At 39.7% G+C, this 24,245-nt stretch overlaps 1 protein-coding gene across 1 annotated transcript in view; it reads left to right on the forward strand.

Moving 5' to 3' along the window:
* Positions 1-16,712: 16,712 nt before the first annotated feature.
* Positions 16,713-24,245, forward strand: part of LOC112068027 (keratin, type I cytoskeletal 19-like) — a 7,827-nt gene continuing 294 nt past the window's right edge. The window contains 11 exon segments of the mRNA XM_070437998.1: positions 16,713-17,025; positions 20,832-20,960; positions 21,367-21,449; positions 21,679-21,835; positions 22,173-22,278; positions 22,281-22,333; positions 22,502-22,597; positions 22,600-22,629; positions 22,934-23,154; positions 23,840-23,925; positions 24,046-24,245. The exon segment at positions 24,046-24,245 is cut by the window's right edge and continues 294 nt beyond it. Coding sequence (XP_070294099.1) covers positions 16,717-17,025; positions 20,832-20,960; positions 21,367-21,449; positions 21,679-21,835; positions 22,173-22,278; positions 22,281-22,333; positions 22,502-22,597; positions 22,600-22,629; positions 22,934-23,154; positions 23,840-23,925; positions 24,046-24,152 — 1,377 coding nt within the window. The 5' untranslated portion in view covers positions 16,713-16,716 and the 3' untranslated portion in view covers positions 24,153-24,245.

A 24,245-nucleotide genomic window follows, 5' to 3' on the forward strand; every position in this document is an offset into this window, starting at 1 on the left:
TCTTCCTCTGTCCAGTGTCTGTGTTCTTTTTCCCATCTTATTTTTATTGGCCAGTCTGAGATATGACTTTTTCTTTGCAACTCTGCCTAGAAGGCCAGCATCCCGGAGTCGCCTCTTCACTGTTGACGTTGAGACTGGTGTTTTGCGGGTACTATTTAAGAAAGCTGCAAGTTGAGGATTTTTGAGGCATCTGTTTCTCAAACTAGACACTCTAAMGTACTTGTCCTCTTGCTCAGTTGTGCACCGGGGCCTCCCACTCCTTTGTCTATTCTGGTTAGAGCCAGTTTGCGCTGTTCTGTGAAGGGAGTAGTACACAGCGTTGTACGAGATCTTCAGTTTCTGGAAATTTCTCGCATGGAATAGCCTTCATTTCTCAGAACAAGAATAGACTGATGAGTTTCAGAAGAAATGTATTTGTTTCTGGCCATTTTGAGCCTGTAATCAAACCCACAAATGCTGATGCTCCAGATACTCAACTAGTCTAAAGAAGGACAGTTTTATTGCTTCTTAATCAGCACAACAGTTTTTCAGCTGTCATGTAAACAGATGTATAATGTACTCTCCATGCGTTGTGTTTTCTCAAAATAAATCACTCGCCAGTGGTCCCAGTTGAGCATCATTTATTCACGTTAGTTGTGCAGGGCTTAACAGTATTTGATGGCTGTCGATGGCAAAAATCCCTTGCATCACATTTCCTACTGGGAAGACCTGACGTGTCGCGATCTCCCCCTATCTGCAAGCGGGGCCAATCACATCACACCTTATTGTCATCAGAGTTGAACTAACCAATAAGATGCTTGAACATTAAATACACATTTCTTTAGAGGCAAGTGGAAACATAACCAACCCTGTTACACTAACATAATTGCAAAGGGTTTCTAATATGATCGATTAGCCTTTTAAAATGTCAAACTTGGATTAGCTAACACAACGTGCCATTGGAACACAGGAGTGATGGTGCTGATAATGAGCCTCTGTACCCCAATATTCCATTAAAAATCTGCCGTTTCTAGCTACAATAGCCATTTACAACATTAACAATGTTTACAGTGTATTTATGATCAATTTGATGTAAAAAATTACTTCTCTTTCAAAAACATGGACATTTCTTAAGTGACCTCTAACTTTTGAACGGTAGGTGTGTGTGTGTGTGTACACTATATAATATACAATAATATATATTAATTATATATTTATAATATATATTATATATATATATATATATATACACACACAGTATACACAGTGGTGATTTCAGCATGTCAATTTTGGTGGGGCAAAAAATAAATAAAAGTGGGATGCATGCCAGAAAAGCCACTACACAAAACAAGATTAAACAATACATTAATTGCACTATTACGGTGACAAACGGTGCCCATAAACTGTTAGGGCCTACATAAAGCTGTCCCAACAGCAGTCCCAACACCTTACCACTGCTACACCTGGCTTTCAGCAGAGCCTTGTCTGGCAGTGAAACAGTTATTTCAGCCTCATTTACTGACTTTAAAAAAAACATAGCTGATATGGCTGACTTGCTTAAGCAAATGTGGTTTCTACTACTGACAATTGATACATACAAACTATGGCATAAGGGGATGACTAGCGAATAAGATGCAATCCATCATTTCTATTAATGAGCGAGCTAGGACAGACGTAGTCAATATAACTATTTGTTCAGCACTTTTGAAATGTACACCTACAGAATTCAGAACAGGGCCGTTCTTACAGTGTTCTCCCTGTACACCAAGTCAGAATCGTTGGATAAATAAAGGGGGCATATAAGCAGACAATGAAAGCTCTTTACAATACTCGATGATTACATTTCTCAAAAACAGGTTATAGGCTACATGTGCACCACCAAGTCAGAACAGTAGGCGAAATTAAGAGGTGAAAGTAGACAGGCCATTCCATAAAAATTGAGCTCTATAGGAGAAAGCCCTGCCTCCAGCTGTTTGCTTAGAAATTCTAGGGACAATAAGAAGGCCTGCGTCTTGTGACAATAGCGTACGTGTAGGTATGTACGGCAGGACCAAATCAGAAAGATAGGTAGGAGCAAGRCCATGTAATGCTTTGTAGGTTAGTGGTAAAACCTTGAAATCAGCCCTAGCCTTAACAGGAAGCCAGTGTAGAGAGGCTAGCACTGGAGTAATATGATCACATTTTTTGGTTCTAGTCAAGATTCTAGCAGCCGTGTTTAGCACTAACTGAAGTTTATTTAGTGCTTTATCCAGGTAGCCGGAAAGTAGAGCATTGCAGTAGTCTAACCTAGAAGTGACAAAAACATGGATTACATTTTCTGCATCATTTTTGGACAGAAAGTTTCTGTTTTTCGCAGTGTTACGTAGATGGAAAAAAAGTTGTCCTTGAAACAGTCTTGATATGTTCGAAAAGAGAGCCTTCATCTTAGACTTGGGACCACACAGCCACAGCACTGAATAGCAGGCTAATGATTGCTTTGCAATGCTTGCAGTTAGCCACTGATTATTTCCAAGCGGAGATTGGAAATCGGATTCTATGCATTCATCCTTTGTCCAAATAAGTCACTCCAATAGCAAACTCTCCATACTTTGAATGCATTATAAAAGTGTAGCCATACACTCAAATGTACCCAATAATCATCCAAAAGTTTGTGCGCTTGTAAGGCTACTTTACATACCCAAGTGCGTATTTTCTACGCTGTACTGTAGTCTTGAGGCCGCGCGAGTGCTTTGTTCCTTGGTTATGCGTCTATCCAAACAATCCAGTTTTTCAATTCCGATGAAGTATTTTCCAGCGGAGTATTTTGACTAAGTGTAGTGGCTAAATGGCTAATATAATTGTCAAAATACAATTTCCATTCTAATCCTTTAGCCACAATGACGAGTGGTGAAATGTTATTCTTGACGCATACAAATCCAATGTCCAGAGTTTGATTCAAGTTGAAAAATAATAATAGATTTATTTGTCGTTCTTCTGGATACAAAAATGTATAAAATCTTACCAAAACAAATTCTGATCATTAAACGAAAGAAACAAACAGCATGGTGAACATGGACGGTATGGTCAAAAGACTGTGTGCTGCCATTCCAGTCACTCCTAGTAGGCCTTGGAGCATGTATGCCTTTTAACTGTATTCTCCATTGGCCTGTAGAGGGGGTACATACACCTGACAGGGGATTTAAGGCACACACACACATTCAACAGAAATGAAACATTTGGATTTTAATTTGGAAGGACAGCAGGAGCAGGCACTTAGCTGAAACAAGTATAGATCTCCTCAATTTAAGGTAAGGTTTGTCCCTTGTATGATCTGAATTGATATTGTTTGAGGATAGCATCTATCTTTTCATATTTGTGCAAATCTTTCTAAAATAGAAAATGGACAAGTTAATGGCTATCAAATCAACAAATAGGTAAGAATATGTAGGCTATAAGAAAATGTTGAAGGCTAGGTGTATTGGGTGCAGGTGACTGAACTGCTCACTTGTGTGTCTGTTTCTGCAGATATACAGAGGAGGCATACAAAGGTGTCACATCTGCTCCTGCAACGCCCCCTCTACTGCTCATCCTGTGTCTCCTTGACCTGCCACCACTCCGCCAGTTCTCTCCCTCTCCCTCTCTCTCTTTCTGTGTGTGTGTGATTGTCTGGGCGGAGACGGGTGTGCTGGAGTCAGAGCAGATCCCCACCAGCTGCAATCTGTTCCATAATCAAGACCTCTACAAATACTCAGCCCTGCCACTTCCACGATGCCAGATCGTAATCTCTGCTCAGTCAGTCTACGCTTCTAGCTATTTGTTACTATTCAGATCCTGTTACCCTGCTGTGCATGTTTCCCTGTATGACGCTGTTTTCCTCTCAGCTACAGTTCTGCCCGCTCTGACTCTGGTCCCTGTCTCCTGTCCCACGTCTCGTCATCCTGCTACTCTGTCCTGGATTCCCCACTCTACTACTCCCTTGGATTCCCCCCGGACCTGCTTACTCTGTCTCAACCACTCTCGCTCCAGCTTCAGCCTCTGCACCTGGTCTCTAGCAACCCGCCCGATCTTCCCCTGACCTGCACTCCATCTTCACCCTGTGTTCCGATAAATACCTTGATTACTTCATCCTCGTCTGAGTCTGCTCGTGGGTTCCCCTGTTCCACTCCGCGTAACACAAAGGTATGTCAATTGGTATGTAATGCAGATCACATTTACCATCCTCCTCCTTTACCTCTTCAATTAATAACCTATAGGCCTCTACATTATGGGCAAGGTATGTGAATGAAAACCATTATCAAAAGTTTTTTTCATTCACATTTACCACAAAAATAAGGTATGGACACTGTTGTGTGCATGTTTTAATCATCTGTATAATTACTATTTTTTTGGGGATTCAGACTTCACCCTCCCTACACCTCGCTGAATATAACAGGAAACCTGTTCAATCACCATGCACTGCAAAATCATTCTGGCTATGGATACAGAGAACATCAACACATTAACATCAACAGGTCAGAGGATATACTCATTGGACCTTGGGCTCTGCTTTGCCACTAAAATCATAATAAACGCTGACAACTAAAATATTGTGTTATTATTAATACAAATATTAGGGGAGGGGGTAGTTCACAAAGTTCTTCAAAGGTTTCTTCGAGGATCCATTAAAATTGGTTCTTTGAAGAACTTGTATTGGTTCCCCCACAGTTTGTATTTGAAGAACCCCTAAAGGAAACTCCAGGAGCCTTTTGTTTATAGAGTGTAAAACAGAAAATGGACACAATTAAATGGATATTGATCAACAAAGAGTTAAGAATATGTAGGCTATAAGAATATGTTGAAGGCTAGCTGTATTGGGTGCAGATGACTGAACTGTTCACTTGTGTCTCTGTCTGCAGGTATACAAAGGTATGTCAATTAGTATTGGTATGTTATGCAGATCACATGTATCATCCTCCTCCCTTACCTCTGCAATGAAAATCCCATAGGCCTCTACATTATGGACAAGGTATGTGTTTGAAAAACTATATCAAAACAGCTTTTTCTGTCGTGTAAGTTTTGTTAAACTCTGTATAGTAATCTGTATATTAAACAATTTTGGATTCAGACTTCACCCTCCCTACACCTCTGAATATAATAGGATACCTGTTCAATCCCCATGCACTGCAAAATCATTCTGGCTATGGATACGGAGAACACCAACACGCCAGAGAATATACCCATTGAACTTGAGGCTCTGCTGGGAGTTTACCTCATATTTTGATTTGTTTATTCTACTTTGCCACTAAAATCAACCTTTTTAAAGTGTTCTTCGAAGAACTTATAGGGATTCCCCCACAGTTTCAATTTGAAGAACCCCTAAAGGATACTCCAGGAACCTTTTCTTTTTAGAGTGTAGTTGTAAAACGATTATAACAGTGATATCGTTAAAGCGAAACCTAAACAAGCGATGAGAAAAGGTTAAGTGGACAGTGTGTGATGACGTACATCCTCCACTCTTATCTGGAATAAAGAGAGAATCATTGACAGTGACCAACATTAGAGCTGTTTACTTATAGATTTTCTAAATAGTTAAGGAACTATCTTCTGTATATATTATAGTCTTTTAAAGCTCCAAAAAAATTGTAATTCAAAGATTTATACTTTTACTTAAGTATATTTAGAACCAAATACTTTTACTCAAGTAGTATTTTACTGTGTTACTTTCACTTGAGTAACTTTCTTTAAGGTATCACAACTTTGGATGGTGTATCAATACACTTAGTCACTACAAACGTCACGACTTCCGCCGAAGTTGGTCTCGCTCCTTGTTCGGGCGGCGTTCGGCGGTCGACGTCACCGGTCTTCTAGCTATCGCCGCTCCATCTTTCATTTTCCATTTGTTTTTGTCTTGTTTCCCACACACCTGGTTCACATTCCCTCATCAGACTAAATGTATATTACCCTCTGTTTCCCCCATGTCTGTGTGTGGAGGTATCTTAAGGTATCTTTACTTTTGCTCAAGTATGACATTTGGGTACTTTTTTCCACTACTGATCATTCCAACTGACGTTTGGAAGGAATTGCATGTTAACCTGTCTAGCCCCGGGGTTCCGCTAGCGGAACCCCCCCCACATTCCACTGAAAAGGCAGCGAGCGAAATTCAAAAAATATTTGTTTGAAATATTTAACTTTCACACATTAACAAGTCCAATACAGCAAATGAAAGATAAACATCTTGTGAATCCAGCCAACATGTCCGTTTTTTAAAATGTTTTACAGCGAAAACACCACGTATATTTATGTTAGCTCACCACCAAATACAAAAAAGCACAGACATTTCTTTCACAGCACAGGTAGCTTGCACAAAACCCCCAAATAGAGATAGAATTAGTCACTAACCAAGAAAAAACTTCATCAGATGACAGTCTTATAACATGTTATACAATAAATCTATGTTTTGTTCGAAAAATGTGCATATTTCAGGTATAAATCATAGTTTTACATTGCAGCTACAATCACAAATAGCACCGAAGCAGCAATAATAACTACAGAGAACAACGTGAAATACCTAAATACTCATCATAAAACATTTATGAAAAATATATGGTGTACAGCAAATGAAAGATAAACATCTTGTGAATCCAGCCAATATTTCAGATTTTTTAAGTGTTTTACAGCGAAAACACAATATAGCATTATATTAGCTTACTACAATAGCCAAACACACAACCGCATTCATTCACCGCAAAGGTAGCGATCGCAAAAAAACAGCAAAAGATATAAAATTATTCACTAACCTTGACAAACTTCATCAGATGACAGTCCTATAACATCATGTTACACAATAGATATATGTTTTGTTCGAAAATGTGCATATTTAGCTGTACAAATCGTGGTTTTATAATGTGAATACGTAGTCAAAATGCACAAAATTGTCCGGAGATGTCTTGGACAGTCACCTAATCAAATAACTCATCATAAACTTTACTAAAAAATACATGTTGTACAGCAAATGAAAGATACACTAGTTCTTAATGCAATTGCCGTGTTAGAATTCAAAAAATAACTTTAGTACGACATACAGCTTACGTTATAGCGAGACAGCGCCTGCAATGAGGGCGGAAAATAGTACTAAACATTTTCCACAGAAATACGAAATAACATCCTAAATGGTTTCTACTTTTGCTGAGCTTCCATCAGAATGTTGTACAAGGAGTCCTTTGTCCAGAATAAATCGTTGTTTGGTTTTAGAATGTCCTCTTCTCCTGTCGAATTAGAAACCAAAGCTAGCCAAGTGGCGCGAAGTTGTCCATCTTCACCAAACGCAGAGAACGGAGAACGCCAAAACTCCCGATAAACGTTCAATAATCTGATAAAACTATATTGAAAAAACATACTTTACGATGATATTATCACATGTATCAAATAAAATCAAAGCCGGAGATATTAGCCGTCTATACCGAAAGCTTTTCAGAAGGCAATCCAGGGTTCCTTCCCGCGCCTTGCTGAACAAAGGAAATTTGGGGTCACGTCATTCCAAGAGCTCTTGTTCGACCTCAGATCAAGCTGTTTAATATCAAGTTGTTTACCAAGACCACATAGAATATTCCTGAGTGGCCCAGTTACAGTTTTGACTTAAATCGGCTTAAATCTATGGCAAGACTGTCTAGCACTGATCAACAACCAACTTGACAGAGCTTGAAGAATTTGAAAAAGAATAATGTGCAAATATTGTACAATCCAGGTGTGCAAAGCTCTTACCAAGCTCTTTCTTAGCCAGAAAGACTCTCAGCTGTAATCACTGCCAAAGTTACTTCTAACATGTATTGACTCAGGGGTGTGAATACTTATGTAAATGAGATTTGTCTGTATTTCATGTTCAATTAATATGCAAACATTTCTAAGTTTTCACTTTGTCGTTATGGGGTATTGTGTGTGTATATGGGTGAGATATATATTTGTTTAATTCAACTTTGAATTCAGACTGTAACACAACAAAATGTGGAATAAATCAAGGGGTGTGAATACTTTCTGAAGGCACTGTATTTGTGTGCTATTCATCACTAATGATTTTTGTTAATGTGAAAAGGCCCTGGGGATATGTCTGTTCATGCTCTGACAAGGTAGAACTCATTCATCATCATTACATGGAAAGAGGCAGGGCTCAATTCAGTCTAACCTGCCTTGCAGTGCTCACAGAGCAGCTCATTTTCCCCGAATTCAAATAAAATCATAATGGTTTTCACTGCTGTAAAAATCCAACTACAAACTCCTCTAACAGGTTGATGGCTTTAAGAATTAGTGTGTGAGCTTGGGCAGTTTTTATTAAACAAAGAGATTGTGCAAACGTACAGGTTTGACTGTAATCCAGCCTCAGTATGTTGGAAAGTAAAGGTCCAGCTGGCCATCAGCAGAAATAATTCGATTTGATCATTGAGATGTATTTGAAAAATGTATTTCCAAAACGCTTCATGTGTTTGTAAAATATCACCACTCAGATTTTTTATTTCTAGATTTTAATTTTTTTTTTTTAATACAAAATGCTATAAATATAATTTTTTTAGCTGGAATGGAATGTTCTTATCCTGTATATTTGACAGTGATATCCCAGATAGCACATTTGTTTCCTTGGAAGTTGTGGGAACGTGGGTTTTTGGTTTCCCATTGTTTCAATAAGACTTTAAATTACAGTGCTAGTTTAGTTGTTGTGAACTCCAAGCACAGATAGAAATTAATTTACTTAGGCATTAATCATGCAAACACTTTTCTATTGTGGCATGGCATCTGTGAGATTTTAACCTATGATCTTCTGCTCTATCCATGGAATTAGTCCACTGCGCCACCAGGATGGAGCTAGCATGCCATGTTTTTTTTACTCATATAAAGCTGTTCATTTTTGTTTATTCAAAAGGACCCTATTTCAAAGGAAACAAGAACACATTAACATCAAGTGTGGCCAATTAGTGGGCGAGGCCAACACACCTGAACACACTTAACAAGATAGAGGATAGAGAGCATTTTTGTTGATGCTAAGAACGGAATGAATATGTTTTTAAATAACATTCTTAGAACGTTCTTTGAATGTTACTCATGTTTTCTTATGGATTTTATGGAAAGTTTCTTAATGTTCTGAGAACATGACTTTAAATTGAACCATGAGGAAACCTGCAGAAAACGTTATGCTTAAGTACTTAAATTCTCACAGAAGAACATTGTTTCTTAACTTTCTCTGAACGTTCTGAGAACTTGACTGAATAGAACCAGGAGGAAACCTGTAGGAAATTTCATGGCAGCGTTTCCCAAACTACGAGTCGCCTGCTTAAAAAATGGGGAGAGAAACTCTGGAAGAAAAAAAAGAATTGCGCTTGGTTCATAGACCCAATAAACTCAATAAACGTCAAACTCTGGCACAGTAGCAGCTAGATGCAGTGTTAATAAACAGAGTGGTTTCTATTTCTTCTTAAAAGTGTGACTATCTTTTGAATGGTTTAAGCTCCAAAATATTATGACGCCATCACTGAACAGCCCAGCCTCACATTCAATTCGCGCATATATGTACAAAATGTATTTCAGCAGATTTCGTGCGTTTTTGTGCATTTTTGTGGTGTTTTGGGGTGGTTCAATTCGTTTGAAAATACACGAATTTCTGTGCTACTTAATTCGTGCGAAAAGACACGAATTTAACCAGTAGGCGACATAAGCCGTTGCAACAACCACAGACGCGATCGCCTGTATTTATTTATTTTACGTTATGAATATATAGATATTTTGTCTTTTTTTTAACTATATAACCATAAGAGTTTATATATATATTGTCTTTATTTAATCCCTATTAAAACATTGTGGTTTTATGCCTATATGTACTGTTTTCGATTTTTCTGAACAGACTTTTCAGTATAGAATGAATGTAAGCAATGCATGATGGTTAATGGTGTTTTATTCGGTTGTAGTTCCATGTATTTCTTAAAAAATAAACGTGTAAAACATTTTTATTGAACAGAATGTAACTGAAAATACAATGGCAGCCTTGCCATTGTCCATCAATAACAAAACATTTTTTTTTCGTATAACATTTGGGGAAACGTACGTATGCAGTCATTGTAGTCTTAACTTTTGTTGGCCAACCAAAATGAACAAAACGTTAACCCGTAATAAGGCTAGGGTGGCTGAGTGTAAATACATGGCTCTGAGTGTAGCACCTTTTCACTAGAAACGTTCTTGTGTTCAAATTACCGTCAGTGCGAAATAGCTAGAAAGCTTTCGTATTTCCACTTGGCTACACCTACGGTTACGATACCGATAAATCAAGTGCAATACCTGCGTCGACCTGTGTCGAGCAGCAAACACCGGAAAGCTTCTAGCCTACCGGAAAGTTACAAGAAGAACAAGAATAGTTACCTCATCCGATGTGACACTCTGGATGCCCCCTAAAAGCAATTTCAACCGTTTTGAAAAATGACGCCTGGTAACCCCAAAAAAATACCAGGTGCACGAAAAGTTTGGACTTAGAATATTTTTTGAAAACCTCCATAAATCACTCAGGCCATTGACTCGAGAAGAAAAAACATAAAAATTTTCCAGAAGAAAAAACAGATATTTTTTGAAAACCTCCATAAATCACTCAGGCCAGCACCCATTGATTTGGGGCGGTAGTATAGCGCTCCCAGAGCGGGTATGGAAGTCTGGATCCCCCCTAAAAGCATTTAAGGCCCTGTGTGTCTTTAAGCACCATACTTTTTCACTCCGTCCTTGCTGTGTGTTGTGGTGTGTGTGTGTGTGTGTGTGTGTGTGTGTGTGTGTGGTGTGTGTTGTGTGTGTGTGTGTGTGTGTGTGTGTGGTGTGTGTGTGTGTGTGTGTGGTGTGTGTGTGTGAGAGAGAGCTTTTCTTTGACATCTGTTTAGCGAAATTACTGATTTACAGTTCATGAGGGTTGACCGATTCACACATTTAAAGTTTTGGAAAGATCTGACCTTTTTAAACCTTCGAAACAGCACCTATGACCCCATTTTAAGGCACTTCCGGTTGGCACAGGAAAAGTAATACATATCCTGATCGGGGTATGCTTTTACAGAATCCTGAGTTTTAAGTCTATACGTTAAGAACTGACTGATTTACACAGGGTTGATGCACTATATATCACAAACGGCTGGTTGGGTATGGCAAAACACTTTTAGGGTGATTTTTACACTTCCGGTTGCTCCAGGAAGCTTAGAATCAACACGGTAGACCTCATAGTGGCTTGATGGATTGTCATTGAAGACAGGTTCATAAGACATTCATAACCCACTAGGCTTCAGGTTGAATTTAGGGGTGCAGGCAATGTGTTCCTATGGGTGAGATGTCATTGTAAACTGTTTGATGTAAACACCTTCTTTTAACTGTTAAGGGTTAATGCCACACGGTCAAGGTTAGGCTTGCACAGAGACCTTAGGAACGTTCCTGAGGTCAAATGTGGCTTCTAAACCTTAACAGTTCTCTCTCTGTCTCCCAAAAGCAAAGGACTTGAAATGTAGGTCAAGGGTCATCTTCTTGTCACTGTCGCTGCGCTCAGACCGAGCAAGCTACGGTCAAGCGGGGCATCTCGTTGAACTCGGCACGGCTATGGTGATGTCATTTTAGTGGTAATTTCAGAATGCTATTTGGTGGTTTTCACTGTTGAAACATATTGCAAATGCACAAAAGTCAACTAGCAAGTCAGTGTCCATCAGCCAATTACATATTTTTTCAGACACCAAACTGATACCATCTGACTCCAAACTCACTTTTTCCAACTCGTTTAGAAGCCAACTATCACATATTTCAGAGCAGGCCCAAAATCACAGCGCCTTCCATTTAAACCATAATAAAACAAATAATAGGTAGTTATGTTCTAGCTGCGGGTCCAGTTTTCACATTATTTTTTAGCCCTAGTGAGGCGACCTCGAATCCCAAGTTTCGGCTCGATAGGTCATTCGGTGCCCGAGCAAAACCTTAATTGGTGCTGGAATTCCACTTTTTTCCATGCCTTGCTACGGGGTTCTTGAATGAGCTATCGGACAGAAATGTCGGGGTCCGTCTCTATGGGCCGAGCCGGTTTCAATGCACCTAGTCGTGCACTCTGGGACTTTTCTAAATGTCACCATTTTGTAATGCTCAAATGAATTGAAGTCAATGCAAATGCACCGAGGCTTTTATCGGTCCGAGAACCTTCTAGAGCCACATAACTCACCGTGCTTAATCGACCTGAGCTCTAGAACAGGTTTGTAAAGTTAGAACTCTAGGTCTGACGGTTCTTTAAAGTTCAAAAAAAAGTAACTATTGCAGGCACTGTCTGCCCTAAGCCCTCAGTGTGTCACTCCATCCTTTCTGTGTGGGTGTGTAAATTTTCCTTGAATCTGATGGGATGAATGACTGATTTACAGTTCATGAGGGTTTCCTATTCACAATATTAAGTTTTGAAAATATTTGACTTTTTTAACCCTTCGAAACAGCCCTTTTGACACCAATTATGGCACTTCCGGTTGGCACAGGAAGCTGAAAGTAAACACATATCCTCATTGGAGTGGGCTTTTACAGAATCTTGAGTTTTAAGTCTAACGTTAAGAACTCCGATTTACATAGGGTTTGAATGCACTATTTCTCTCAAACTGCAGGTTGGGTATGGCAAACACTTTTAGGGTGTTTAACCACTTCCGGTTGCTCCAGGAAGCTTAGAATCGACACAGGTAGACCTCATAGTGGCCTGATGAATTGTCATCGAAGACAGGTTCATAAGGCATTATTAACCCACATAGGCTTCAGGTTGAATTTAGGGGAGCGGCATGTCTCCTATGGGGAGACATGTCATTGTAAACTGTTTGATGTAAACACCTTCTTTTAACTATTAAGGGTTAATGCCACACGGTCATGTTAGGCTTGCACAGATCGGGAGGACCTTAGGAACGTTCAGAGGTCAAATGTGTGGCTTCTAACCTTAACGGTTCTCTCTCTGTCTCCCAAAAGCAAAAAAATGAAATTGAGGTCAAAGGGTCATTTGGGTCCTTCTCTTGTCCCTGTCGCTGCACTCAGACCGAGCTAGCTTACGGTCAAGCGGGCATCTCGTTGAACTCGGCACGGCCTGGAGATAATGCAATGCCATTTCAGGCTTTTGTGTGTCTTTAAGCAGCTCTTTTTTCACTCCATCCTTTTATCCCTTTTCTTCGTGGTATCCAATCGCTAGTAATTACTATCTTGTCTCATCGCTACAACTCCCGTATGGGCTCAGGAGAGACGAAGGTCGAAAGCCACGCGTCCTCCGAAGCACAACCCAACCAAGCCGCACTGCTTCTTAACACAGCGCGCCTCCAACCCGGAAGCCAGCCGCACCATGTGTCGGAGGAAACACCGTGCACATGGCCCCTTGGCTAGCGCGCACTGCCCGGCCCGCCACAGGAGTCGTGGAGCGCGATGAGACAAGGATATCCCTACCGGCCAACCCTCCCTAACCCGGACGACGCTAGGCCAACGGACCTCCCGGTCGCGGCCGGCTGCGGCAGGAGCCTGGCGCGCGAACCCAGAGACTCTGTTGGCGCAGCTAGCACTGCGATGCAGTGGCAGAGCTTCGAGACCCACTTAAAAAATGTTCGTCTGAACACAACTGCAACTGGATCTGTAACTTTTTTTTTTTTAACTCCTTTTTGTAACAATTACCAATTTGTCAATGTACGATTTCTCTTAAATTACGATAGATAAATGGCTGGTTCTTTTTTTCCTGACACCGTATGCTTTATGTATTTGACGTGAAGCGGTCAAATTAGCACCCTACTTTACGTTTTTGACCTTTAATCCCAGAAAAAATGGCCATAACTCAAAAAGCGTTGAGGCCTCGACGCCATCTTGTTCGGGGCCAACTGTCCATTACGTCTTCGAAATATTTTCCGTTTAGGAGAAAAGGCCACATGCATTTGCAATGTGCTTGTGCATTTGCAATATTATTTATTTTCCCTCTGGTGGGAATTTCCTAGACTGCGGAAAAATGACCAAAATGTGTTATTTTTTATAAAACGGAAACCGAACGTCCGAGAGATTTAGTTTGATGACTTCCTGAAAGATCTCTCCCCGCGCACGGCCCGACGCCGTCCGCGAATTTTAGAAACGTTGCAGGGACGTCTAGTAAGGGACCTTACATTTGCAATGTGGCGTTTCTCACTAACCATATGGCGAGTGCTAAAATGTTCCCTTAAGGTATGGAAAGCCTTGGAAAGGCCATAGTGTAAGCCAACATAATTCATTATTTTACATTAACATGTAATAGAGCATTATGAAGAAAATGGTGTATTTAGGCTCCACGAAATATGAAATGGGTTATGAAGAAAATCGTGTATGGTTGCCTACATGACAAAAAGGCGTTCTGATTACAAGTGCACCAGTATCAAAGTATTAAGCGAAATCAAGCACAGAAACAGCATTGGCATTAATAAAACAATATTTCCACGAATAACGTCGCAGGTAAATGTGCGTCTTTCTTCAAAAATTCTGTTCAGCAAGTCTAAAACAGTACATATAGGCATACAACGACACATTTTAAAACATGGTTAAACAAAGACAACCATTCTGTATATTCATGACGTTGAAATTAGCCATTAAGAAGAACAAAATGAAATATAAATTATCGCGTCTATATGGTTGTTGCAAAGGCTTGTGTCGCCTACTGGTTAAATTCGTGTCTTTTCGCACGAATAAGTAGCACAGAAATTCGTGTATTTTCAAACGAATTTAACCAGCCCAAACCAGCCCAAAAATGCACAAAAACGCACGAAATCTGCTGAAATACATTTTGTACATATATGCGCGAATTGAATGTGAGACTGTGTTGCACTGAAGACAAGACTCTAAGGAACACATTTTTTATGTTTCCCTCTACAATGCCCACAAGCTCAATTAGAACAGAGTGCACAAGACCAGGCACTAAATCAAACTGGGGAAAGAACACTATCAATATGTTTTTTTGTACACAAGAGATCATGAAAAACTATTGCCTGATGATCTTTTAAATTTCCTAATACCTTTGTGTCACGGCTTTCTAATTCCTCCTCCTCGGACGAGGAAGGCGAGAAGGATCGGACCAAATAGGAGTGGTTAGTGTCCATAATTTATTAGCATCGAACTGAACACTATAATGAAACAAAATAACAAATAGAAACCCGACAAACAGTCCCGTGTGGCACAACGACTACACGGAAGACAAACACCCACAAAACACAAGTGAAACCCAGGCTGCCTAAGTATGATTCTCAATCAGGGACAACGATTGACAGCTGTCTCTGATTGAGAATCATACCCGGCCGGACACAAACATCCCAACATAGAAAATACCACATAGACAAACCCACCCAACTCACGCCCTGACCAACTAAATAAATACAAGAAAAAGGAAAACAGGTCAGGAACGTGACATTCTGATGCATTTCAGTCACTTCAAACCATACTTCCTTCAGACTGAAATACTGTCAAAGTACTTTAATACTGATGTGTAATTGACTGTCATACCCTCCAATTAAAAAAGTAAACATTGACCATTGATTACATCACTGTCTTTACATGGTAGGGTTGCAAATAAATGTAATGTAAAAATTCTAAATATTGATGTATCATTTGTACATTTCTTTATAAAAAATTTAATTATTTGTTACATTTGACTGTGTGAAACCTAACAGTATTAACAAATACATGTCTGTCACTGAATAACCTCATTGGATAGTGAAAAAAACACACCAATCCTTCATAATGTCTTTAAACAATGAAAGCTAATTGACCAACATTTCTGAAAATGGATATAGACCGTTTTGGAATGAAACTGTTAAATTTATTCCGGCTGTTTTCTGGCTGTTTCGTATACACTTTTCCTTTGATAAAACACACTATCCAAACCAACATTTGAAGGCAAGTACTGAGTAGGCAAAATGGAATGTGAGGAATTCTGAGGTTTATTCATATTTCAAATAAGGGTATAGTTACTGTACAGTACATCTTTGAATTCAGAAAGAATGAGAAAATCATAAGTGATTTAGGGCAACATTCTATTTTGGCAAAATAGTAAGAATGCCTGCTACACATCGTTGACAATGATTAAACACACTATCCAAACCAACTAATCTGAGAGCAAGTATACTGAGTAGACAAAGTAACAACATTGAATGTGTTGAATTTATGAACAGTTCATAATGGTTATTTACATTTCAAAAAGATGACTGTTACTGACCATCTTTTCAAATGGATAGAATGACAGAAAATCATCGAATGTAAGTGAAGGAGTGACTTGGTGCAACATTTTAGTTTGGTAAAATAATAACATAACAAATACAATATTTAGTCTACAAATCCTGATATATTAAAAACATTGTACATTTCAGTAAACAAACTGAAATGTAATTGAAAATGGATGTCTGAAAACATGGAATGTCAGCTTTACAAAACACATCCAGTAACGTTCTCAAACTGTCTGACTTGCCAGTTTATACCTGTCAAACACACTGCCCTTCATAAACCACAACCTTTACTGAACCATTCATTTCCCTATAAGTCCTTAATGACTTAAGTGATGTCTCTTGTTACATAGTTGTTGCAAGCCCTGTACCCACCCACTGAACAAAACAATTAGATATACCTTAATTCCAAGGAATAGTGGTGACGCAGTCAATCATTCTTAATCCCACTGTATAAGAAGCTCAAGGACACAAAAGGGGTTATTTTACCTGTCGCCTCCAATTCGGAAGAACGCACTTTAACCTCACAGGACGCATCGCCAGACTATCTCTCGCCATGTCCATTGTAGCCAGTCGCAGTAGTAGCCGTAGATACATCTCACGTAGCGGTGTCGGTTCGAGTGGCCTCAGTTTGTCCGGTGGGATGCAGTTTTCCAGCGGTTTGGGAGGCGGTAGGTCCCGTATGAGCGTGTCCTTTGTTGGGAGCAGTCGCGCGCCGAGTGTATATGGAGGTGCCGGGGGATACGGCACCCGTATCTCTCAATCCACTTTCTCTATGGACGGGCCAGGCCAGATCACTATCGGCGCCAACGAGAAGCATACCATGCAGAATCTGAACGACCGTTTGGCCACCTACCTGGAAAAGGTAAGGAAGAGTGATGGGGATGTACAGTAGATGGAGATTACGCGCGCTGAGCAATATTACGCATGGCCTAGATTATGAGCGTAGACTGAAATAAGGCAGAGTGATCACTCTTTTCAAACCACAACATGTTCGATGATACAGAAAAATGTTACGAGAAAGTGATCTTTAATCTTTTTTTATGAATCTTTTTTTGTTTTTAGTAAACCCTTTCATCAATACTATCCAGAATGTTCAATTAAATGGGATAATACAGTAGGCTACAGCCAATGGTTTACTTCATATTTATATATATATTTTTATTCTGCTTTGCCACTAAAATCATAATAAACGCTGACAACTAAAATATTGTGTTATTATTAATACAAATATTAGGGGAGCGGATAGTTCACAAAGTTCTTCAAAGGTTTCTCCGAGGATCCATTTAAATTAGTTATTTGAAGAACTTGTATTGGTTCCCCTACAGTTTGTATTTGAAGAACCCTTAAAGGAAACTCCAGGAGCCTTTTGTTTATAGAGTGTAAAACAGAAAATGGACACAATTAAATGGATATTAATCAACAAAGAGTTAAGAATATGTAGGCTATAAGAATATGTTGAAGGCTAGCTGTATTGGGTGCAGATGACTGACCTGTTCACTTGTGTCTCTGTCTGCAGGTATACAAAGGTATGTCAAATAGTATTGGTATGTTATGCAGATCACATGTATCATCCTCCCTTACCTCTTCAATGAAAATCCCATAGGCCTCTACATTATGGACAAGGTATGTGTTTGAAAAACTATATCAAAACAGCTTTTTCATTCACATTTACCACAAAAACCAAGGTATGAATACTGTCGTGCAAGTTTTGTTTAAAAAAATTGGATTCAGACATCACCCTCCCTACACTTCTGAATATAATAGGATACCTGTTCAATCACCATGCACTGCAAAATCCTTCTGGCTTTGGATACGGAAAACATCAACACGCCAGAGAATATACCCATTGGACTTGAGGCTCTGCTGGGAGTTTACCTCATATTTTGATTTGTTTATTCTACTTTGCCACTAAAATCAACCTTTTTAAAGGGTTCTTCGAAGAACTTATAGGGGTTCCCCCACAGTTTCAATTTGAAGAACCCCTAAAGGATACTCCAGGAACCTTTTCTTTTTAGAGTGTAGTTGTAAAACGATTATAACAGTGATATCGTTAAAGCGAAACCTAAACAACCGATGAGAAAAGGTTAAGTGGACAGTGTGTGATGACGTACATCCTCCACTCTTATCTGGACTAAAGAGAGAATCATTGACAGTGACCAACATTAGAGTTGTTTACTTCTAGATTTTCTAAATAGTTAAGGAACTATCTTCTGTATATATTATAGTCTTTAAAAGCAGCAAAAAATTGTAATTCAATTCATACAGATATGATATCCGTTTAGAATGTTGTCAATGAAGCTTGTCAATATTAGAATTTTTTTAACACTGGAATTGTTGTCAGGATACCACGGCCAAAGTGATATGCTGTTATGGAAATAGGAAACAAGAGATAATGGTTTAACATGGACCTGATGTTTCTTTACATTGTGCACTTCACAAGAATGTAAAGCATCAACTAATTTATATAGAGAAACTGGAAGCCAGTCTGTCAGTTTCTGGCACTCCAAGGATGATGAGAATAGATAGGAGGCTCTTTCTTATGAAGACTGGAGGTGTGTGTGTGGTAACTGGGGTGTGTGGAAGAGGGTGTATAGTAGAAACGGATCATTTAAGGGAAATAAAAGAATAATTAAAGCAAAAAAGCATGTAAGATTGTTGTCCTAGATTAGAAATAAACCGATTTTGTTAGGGTCCTTCCTCCTCCAGCCCTCTAAATTGTTCTGGCCCAGTCTGTGCTGTGTCCCTCTTTTTTACTGGTGTAACTTCCAYTATAGGAGGTATACCACTCCCCTCCATACCTGCTTTATTATAATCAGTGGTGTAAAAATACTTTAAAGTACTACTTAAGTAGTTTTTTGGGGTAGCTGTACTTTATTATTTACATTTTTGACAACTTTTACTTCACTACATTCCTAAAGAAAATAATGTACTTTCTAGTCCATACATTTTCCCTGACACCCAAAAGTACTTGTTACATGATAAATGCTTAGCAGGACAGGAAAATGGTCCAATTCACACACTTATCAAGAGAACACGTGGTCATCCCTACTGCTGCTGATTTGGCAGACTCACTAAACACAAATGCATTGTTTGTCAATTATGTCTGAGTGTTGGAGTGTACCCCTGGCTATCCATACATTTTGAAAACAAGAGTGGTGCCATCTGCTTTGCTTAATATAAGGAATTTGAAATTATTTATATTTTTACTTTTGATACTTAAGTATATATTCAACAACTACATTTACTTTTGTTACTTAAGTATATTTAGAACCAAATACTTTTAGACTTTTACTCAAGTAGTATTTTACTGTGTTACTTTCACTTGAGTAACTTTCTTTAAGGTATCTTTACTTTTGCTCAAGTATGACATTTGGGTACTTTTTCCACCACTGATCATTCCAACTGACGTTTGGAAGGAATTGCATGTTATTGTCTTTTGCAAGTAGGCCAAAGACAGAGGACTCACACTTTCGCTTTTGTTGCCGTCTTTCGCTAAACGAGGCAGAACATCTGTACCTGTCATAATAGAACCAAAGAAAACAGTAGAAATATCAGAAGGCCTGCCAAGTGATTAGGCACACTGGAAATACCTCTCGTCATACGACGGTGCCAAAGAATCGTCAAGTCAAACACTCCCTTTCAACATTTAGGGAAACATATATATAAATATATAGAAAATATATATATAAAGTAAAATATATATATATATTTAAAATAACTTTTACTAAACGTTTAAAAACTATTTATTCCATCATTAGCTTTTCTAATTGTAAAATTGCTATTGAGAAGAAGCAGTAACCTATAGTTTGCCTGTAAAACTCCAAGGAAAGTCTCATTATTAAAAAGACACACCTGTATTACTATTATAAACGCACGTTCCTAATTACACCTATTAATTTGATTTAAACTTTGTTTAACTAGTCAAGTCAGTTAGGAACAAATTCTTATTTACAATGATGGCCTACCAAAAGGCAAAAGGCCTCCTGCGGGGACGGGCCTGGGATTAAAAATAAATGCAATATAAATATAGGACAAAACACACATCACAACAAGAGAGACAACACAACACTACATAAAGAGAGACCTAAGACAACAACATAGCAAGGCAGCAACACATGACAACACAGATGGTAGCAACACAACATAACAACAACATGGTAGCAACACAATATACATAGTGAGGACAATGACATAGCAGGATTTGATCATTTATTTTCAATTCCATTATGTTGGGGATTATCTAATGGGAGAGTGATGATTCTCATAACGTGATGTGTTACGCTCCAAATGGCACCCTATTCCCTATGTAGTGCACAACAGGGCCCACAGGGCTCTGGTCAAATGTAGTGTTTTATATAGGGAATAGGGTGCCATTTCAGATAGACCCATGAACTGAACTTTTTATTTTTATTTATTTAACCAAGCAAGTCAGTTAAAAACAAATTCTTATTTACAATGACAGCCTATCCCAGCCAAACTCTCCCTTAACACAGATGACGCTGGGGCAATTGTGCAGCGCCCTATGGTACTCCAAATCACGGCCGGTTGTGATACAACCTGGGATCAAACCAGGGTCTGTAGTGATGCCCCTAGCTCTGCAATGCAGTGCCTTAGACCACTGCGCCACTCGGGAGCCCAAATGATTCTCTCCACTCCCTGTGTACACAGGTGTGCTCTCTAGAGGCAGCCAATAGCAAGTTGGAGCTGCAGATCAAGGAGTTCTACGAGATGAGATCACCGACTCACAAGAAGGACCTCAGTGTGTTCCATGCCACCATCACAGACATCCTCAACCAGGTACTTCTGGGTAATGTAGTCTTAATGTAGCGACTCACTGGGCACACACTGGTTGAATCAACATTGTTTCCATGTCATTTCAATGTAAATATATTGAACCAACATCGAATAGACGTTGAATTGATGTCTGTCACAGTGGGAAGGGTGGTGAGGATAGGATTGAGAAGACGCCAACAGCTTTGTGAAAGAAGAGCGTCACTAGGATGAATTAGATAAGTGACAGATTAGAGGTATAATTCCTATTGTCTCTCAGAATTTATCTTGTTGATTGTCAAAAAACATGTTCTGTTGAAAATGAATGAACAGTAGACATGAACCAAATCTGCTGATCTAAACACATGATATCCTGTACATAGTTGACTCTGTTGTTACATTCCATTGACTGTGGCTGTCCTCCTGTTCCTAGATCCAAGCCAGGTCTGTGGAGAACTCTCAGATGATCCTGCGGGTGGATAGTGCCAGACTTGCAGCTGATGACTTCAAGATGAAGTAAGTGCACTTCCTCTCTGTACTGTACACAGCCTCTGTGAGTGTACTGATTCTGTTTGTAACTCTTGGCCTATAGATTTGAGATTGAGTAGATTGAATCCTCACAGATATACAGAAATGCTCATGGGGGTAGGCAGGYCTATGAATCAGTTTATGGTTGGGCAAGTTGTATCTTGGTTTGTTGTGAGAAGGAACTAATCAAACTCTCTCCTTTCCTCAACCCCTGTAGGTTAGAGACGGAGGCTAACATGCGTATGAAGATGGAAGGGGATGTGGCTCGTCTGAGAGGAGTCCTGGACAGCTTTACACTCACCAGAGCAGAACTGGAGATACAGATTGAGGGGGTGAAGGAGGAGCTGGTCTACCTCAGGAAAAACCACGAGGAGGTAATTTCTCCTCACACACTCAAGTCTTACCGCTTGTGATGTTGGCTGAAGTCTGAACGCTCCAGGCAGCCACCTGTGGTTTTTCATTAGGACACAATGGCTCCCCCTGTCACGTTTTTGCATTGTTTTCGCATTTGAATGTGTGTTTGAGACCTTTCCATGTTTGGCCACAAGGGGCAAAACTCACCCACAAAAAATCTAAGGCAACTTCACTGTTATTAGTACTCAAATATACAGTAACTCATTGCTTTCAGGTGCTTTTGCCCTTCACTGTGTATAAGTAAACTACAATCCCAAGTATTATAGCACAATTTGTTCCCCTTTTCATGTTGTTTAGGAGATTCAGTTGATGCGGCCGCAGCATTGTGGTGCTGTGAATGTGGAGATGGACTGTGCTTCCTCAGTGGCCATGAGCAAGGTGCTGGAGGAGATGAGGATCCAGTATGGAGCATGGTAATGAAAGACCAGAGAGATGCTGCCAAGTGGTTTGAGAGCAAGGTGAGACAACCTCTGAAAATAGGACAGGGGACTCGAAAGATGTGGACATGGGTCCCTAAATGTGTTTTGTGAGAGGCACAATTGACATGTATTTTGTGAAGTGGTACTATACTTTTGACTAATACGGTGTGTTTTGTGTGTGTGTGTGTGTATGTGTGTGTGTGTCAGGTGGAGGTGCTTCAGAACCAGATCAGCACCAGCACCATAGAGGTGAAGACCTCTCAGTCTCAGGTGACTGACCTGAAGAGGACCTTCCAGAGCCTGGAGAATTGAACTGCATGGCCTGCCTCACTCAGGTTGATGTCAAACCATCTCAGTGAATCAGCATTCCCATAACATATAGCTTTCTCTTTACCTTCTCTGTTCCTAAAATATGGAATTCCTTTAGGTCTTAAAGGAACAGTACACTCCAAAATCAAAGTTTGTTAGATGTTTTCAGACCTCCACAGTGGTCTAATGTCAAGGTGTTCTAACACCTTTATGCACACCAYTCTAACTATCTCTACCCWTCTTCATCTCCCTCTTTATACATTTCTACTACCCTCTCCTTCCTRCCTTCTCCATTTTCTTCATCCCTTACAAACATAAACACATTCCTAGAAGGGGTACCTGGAGCAGAGCGTCGTTGATATAAACGGCCGCTATGGCTCCCAGCTGAGCCAGCTGCAGGTTTYTATCAACAGCATGGAGGAGGAGCTGCAGCATATCAACGTCAGCATCCAGCAGCAGGCCTCCGAGTACCAGATCCTCCTGGACATCAAGATGAGGCTGGAGATGGAGATCGCTGAGTACAGGAGGCTGCTGGATGGAGAGCAACTCAGGTGAGAGGGGATAATGGAGGGGCAGGAAAGATAGGGAGGTGGAAGGGATGGGGGGGATGACAGCTGTTTATTGGCACCTCGTTGCAAACAGTGGTGGAAAAAGTACCCAACTGTCATACTTGAATCAAAGTAAAGATACCTTAATAGAAAATGACTCAAGTAAAAGTCACCCAGTAAAATTCTACTTCAGTGAAAGTATTTGGTTTAAAATATACTTAAGTATCAAAGGTAAAAGTATKAATCATTTCAAATTCCTTGTATTAARCAGATGGCACCATTTTCTTGTTTTTWAATTTACACAAAGCCAGGGGCACTCAGACATCATTTACAAACAAAACATGTTGGTTTAGTGAGTCCGCCAGATCAGAGGCAYTAGGAATTACCAGGAATGTTCGGTTGATAAGTGCGTGAGTTGGACTATTCTGCTAAGTATTCAAAATGTAACGAGTACTTTTGGGTGTCAAGGAAAAGTACAATATTTTCTTAAGGAATGTAGTGAAGTAAAAGTAGTCAAAAATATAAATAGCAATGTAAAGTACAGATACCCCKAAAAACTACTTAAGTAGTACTTTCAAGTATTTTTACTTAAGTACTTTACACCACTGATTGCTAACTAGAAAATCAAGATGTGTTTTGGTGAGTTTAGCTGACCATAAGTGTTCTTCCCCTGTGTGTCTACCATTAGGCATGTGGAGACCAGACAAGAGGTCAGGAAAGTGATCGTGGTCGAGAAGATCCAGGAAGTACAACAAGTCCAGGAAGTAGTGGAAGGTGAGCAAGCAGGAGAATAATTAATAAAACAAATTAATCAATGAAAGAATCAAGTGTTGTTCCCCATAATACACACAATGACTGAATGAATGAATTCTTGTTTGGTGGCTCTTTCCACAGAGTATAATCCACACAAGCAGAAGCGGGTGAGGGTGATCGTGGAGGAGATGGTGGATGGGAAGGTGGTGTCCACCTCAGTTGAGGAGAAGGTCCAGGATATGAACTAACTGAGAAGGCCAGATAGTTCCGGAATCTGGTGAAGCGGTAACGGACCACACATACAACTGATGACGGGGGTTCAAGCCTCGTCTATATATACA

Source organism: Salvelinus sp. IW2-2015, unplaced genomic scaffold (genome assembly GCF_002910315.2).
Source record: "Salvelinus sp. IW2-2015 unplaced genomic scaffold, ASM291031v2 Un_scaffold19, whole genome shotgun sequence".
Lineage (NCBI taxonomy): Eukaryota > Metazoa > Chordata > Actinopteri > Salmoniformes > Salmonidae > Salvelinus > Salvelinus sp. IW2-2015.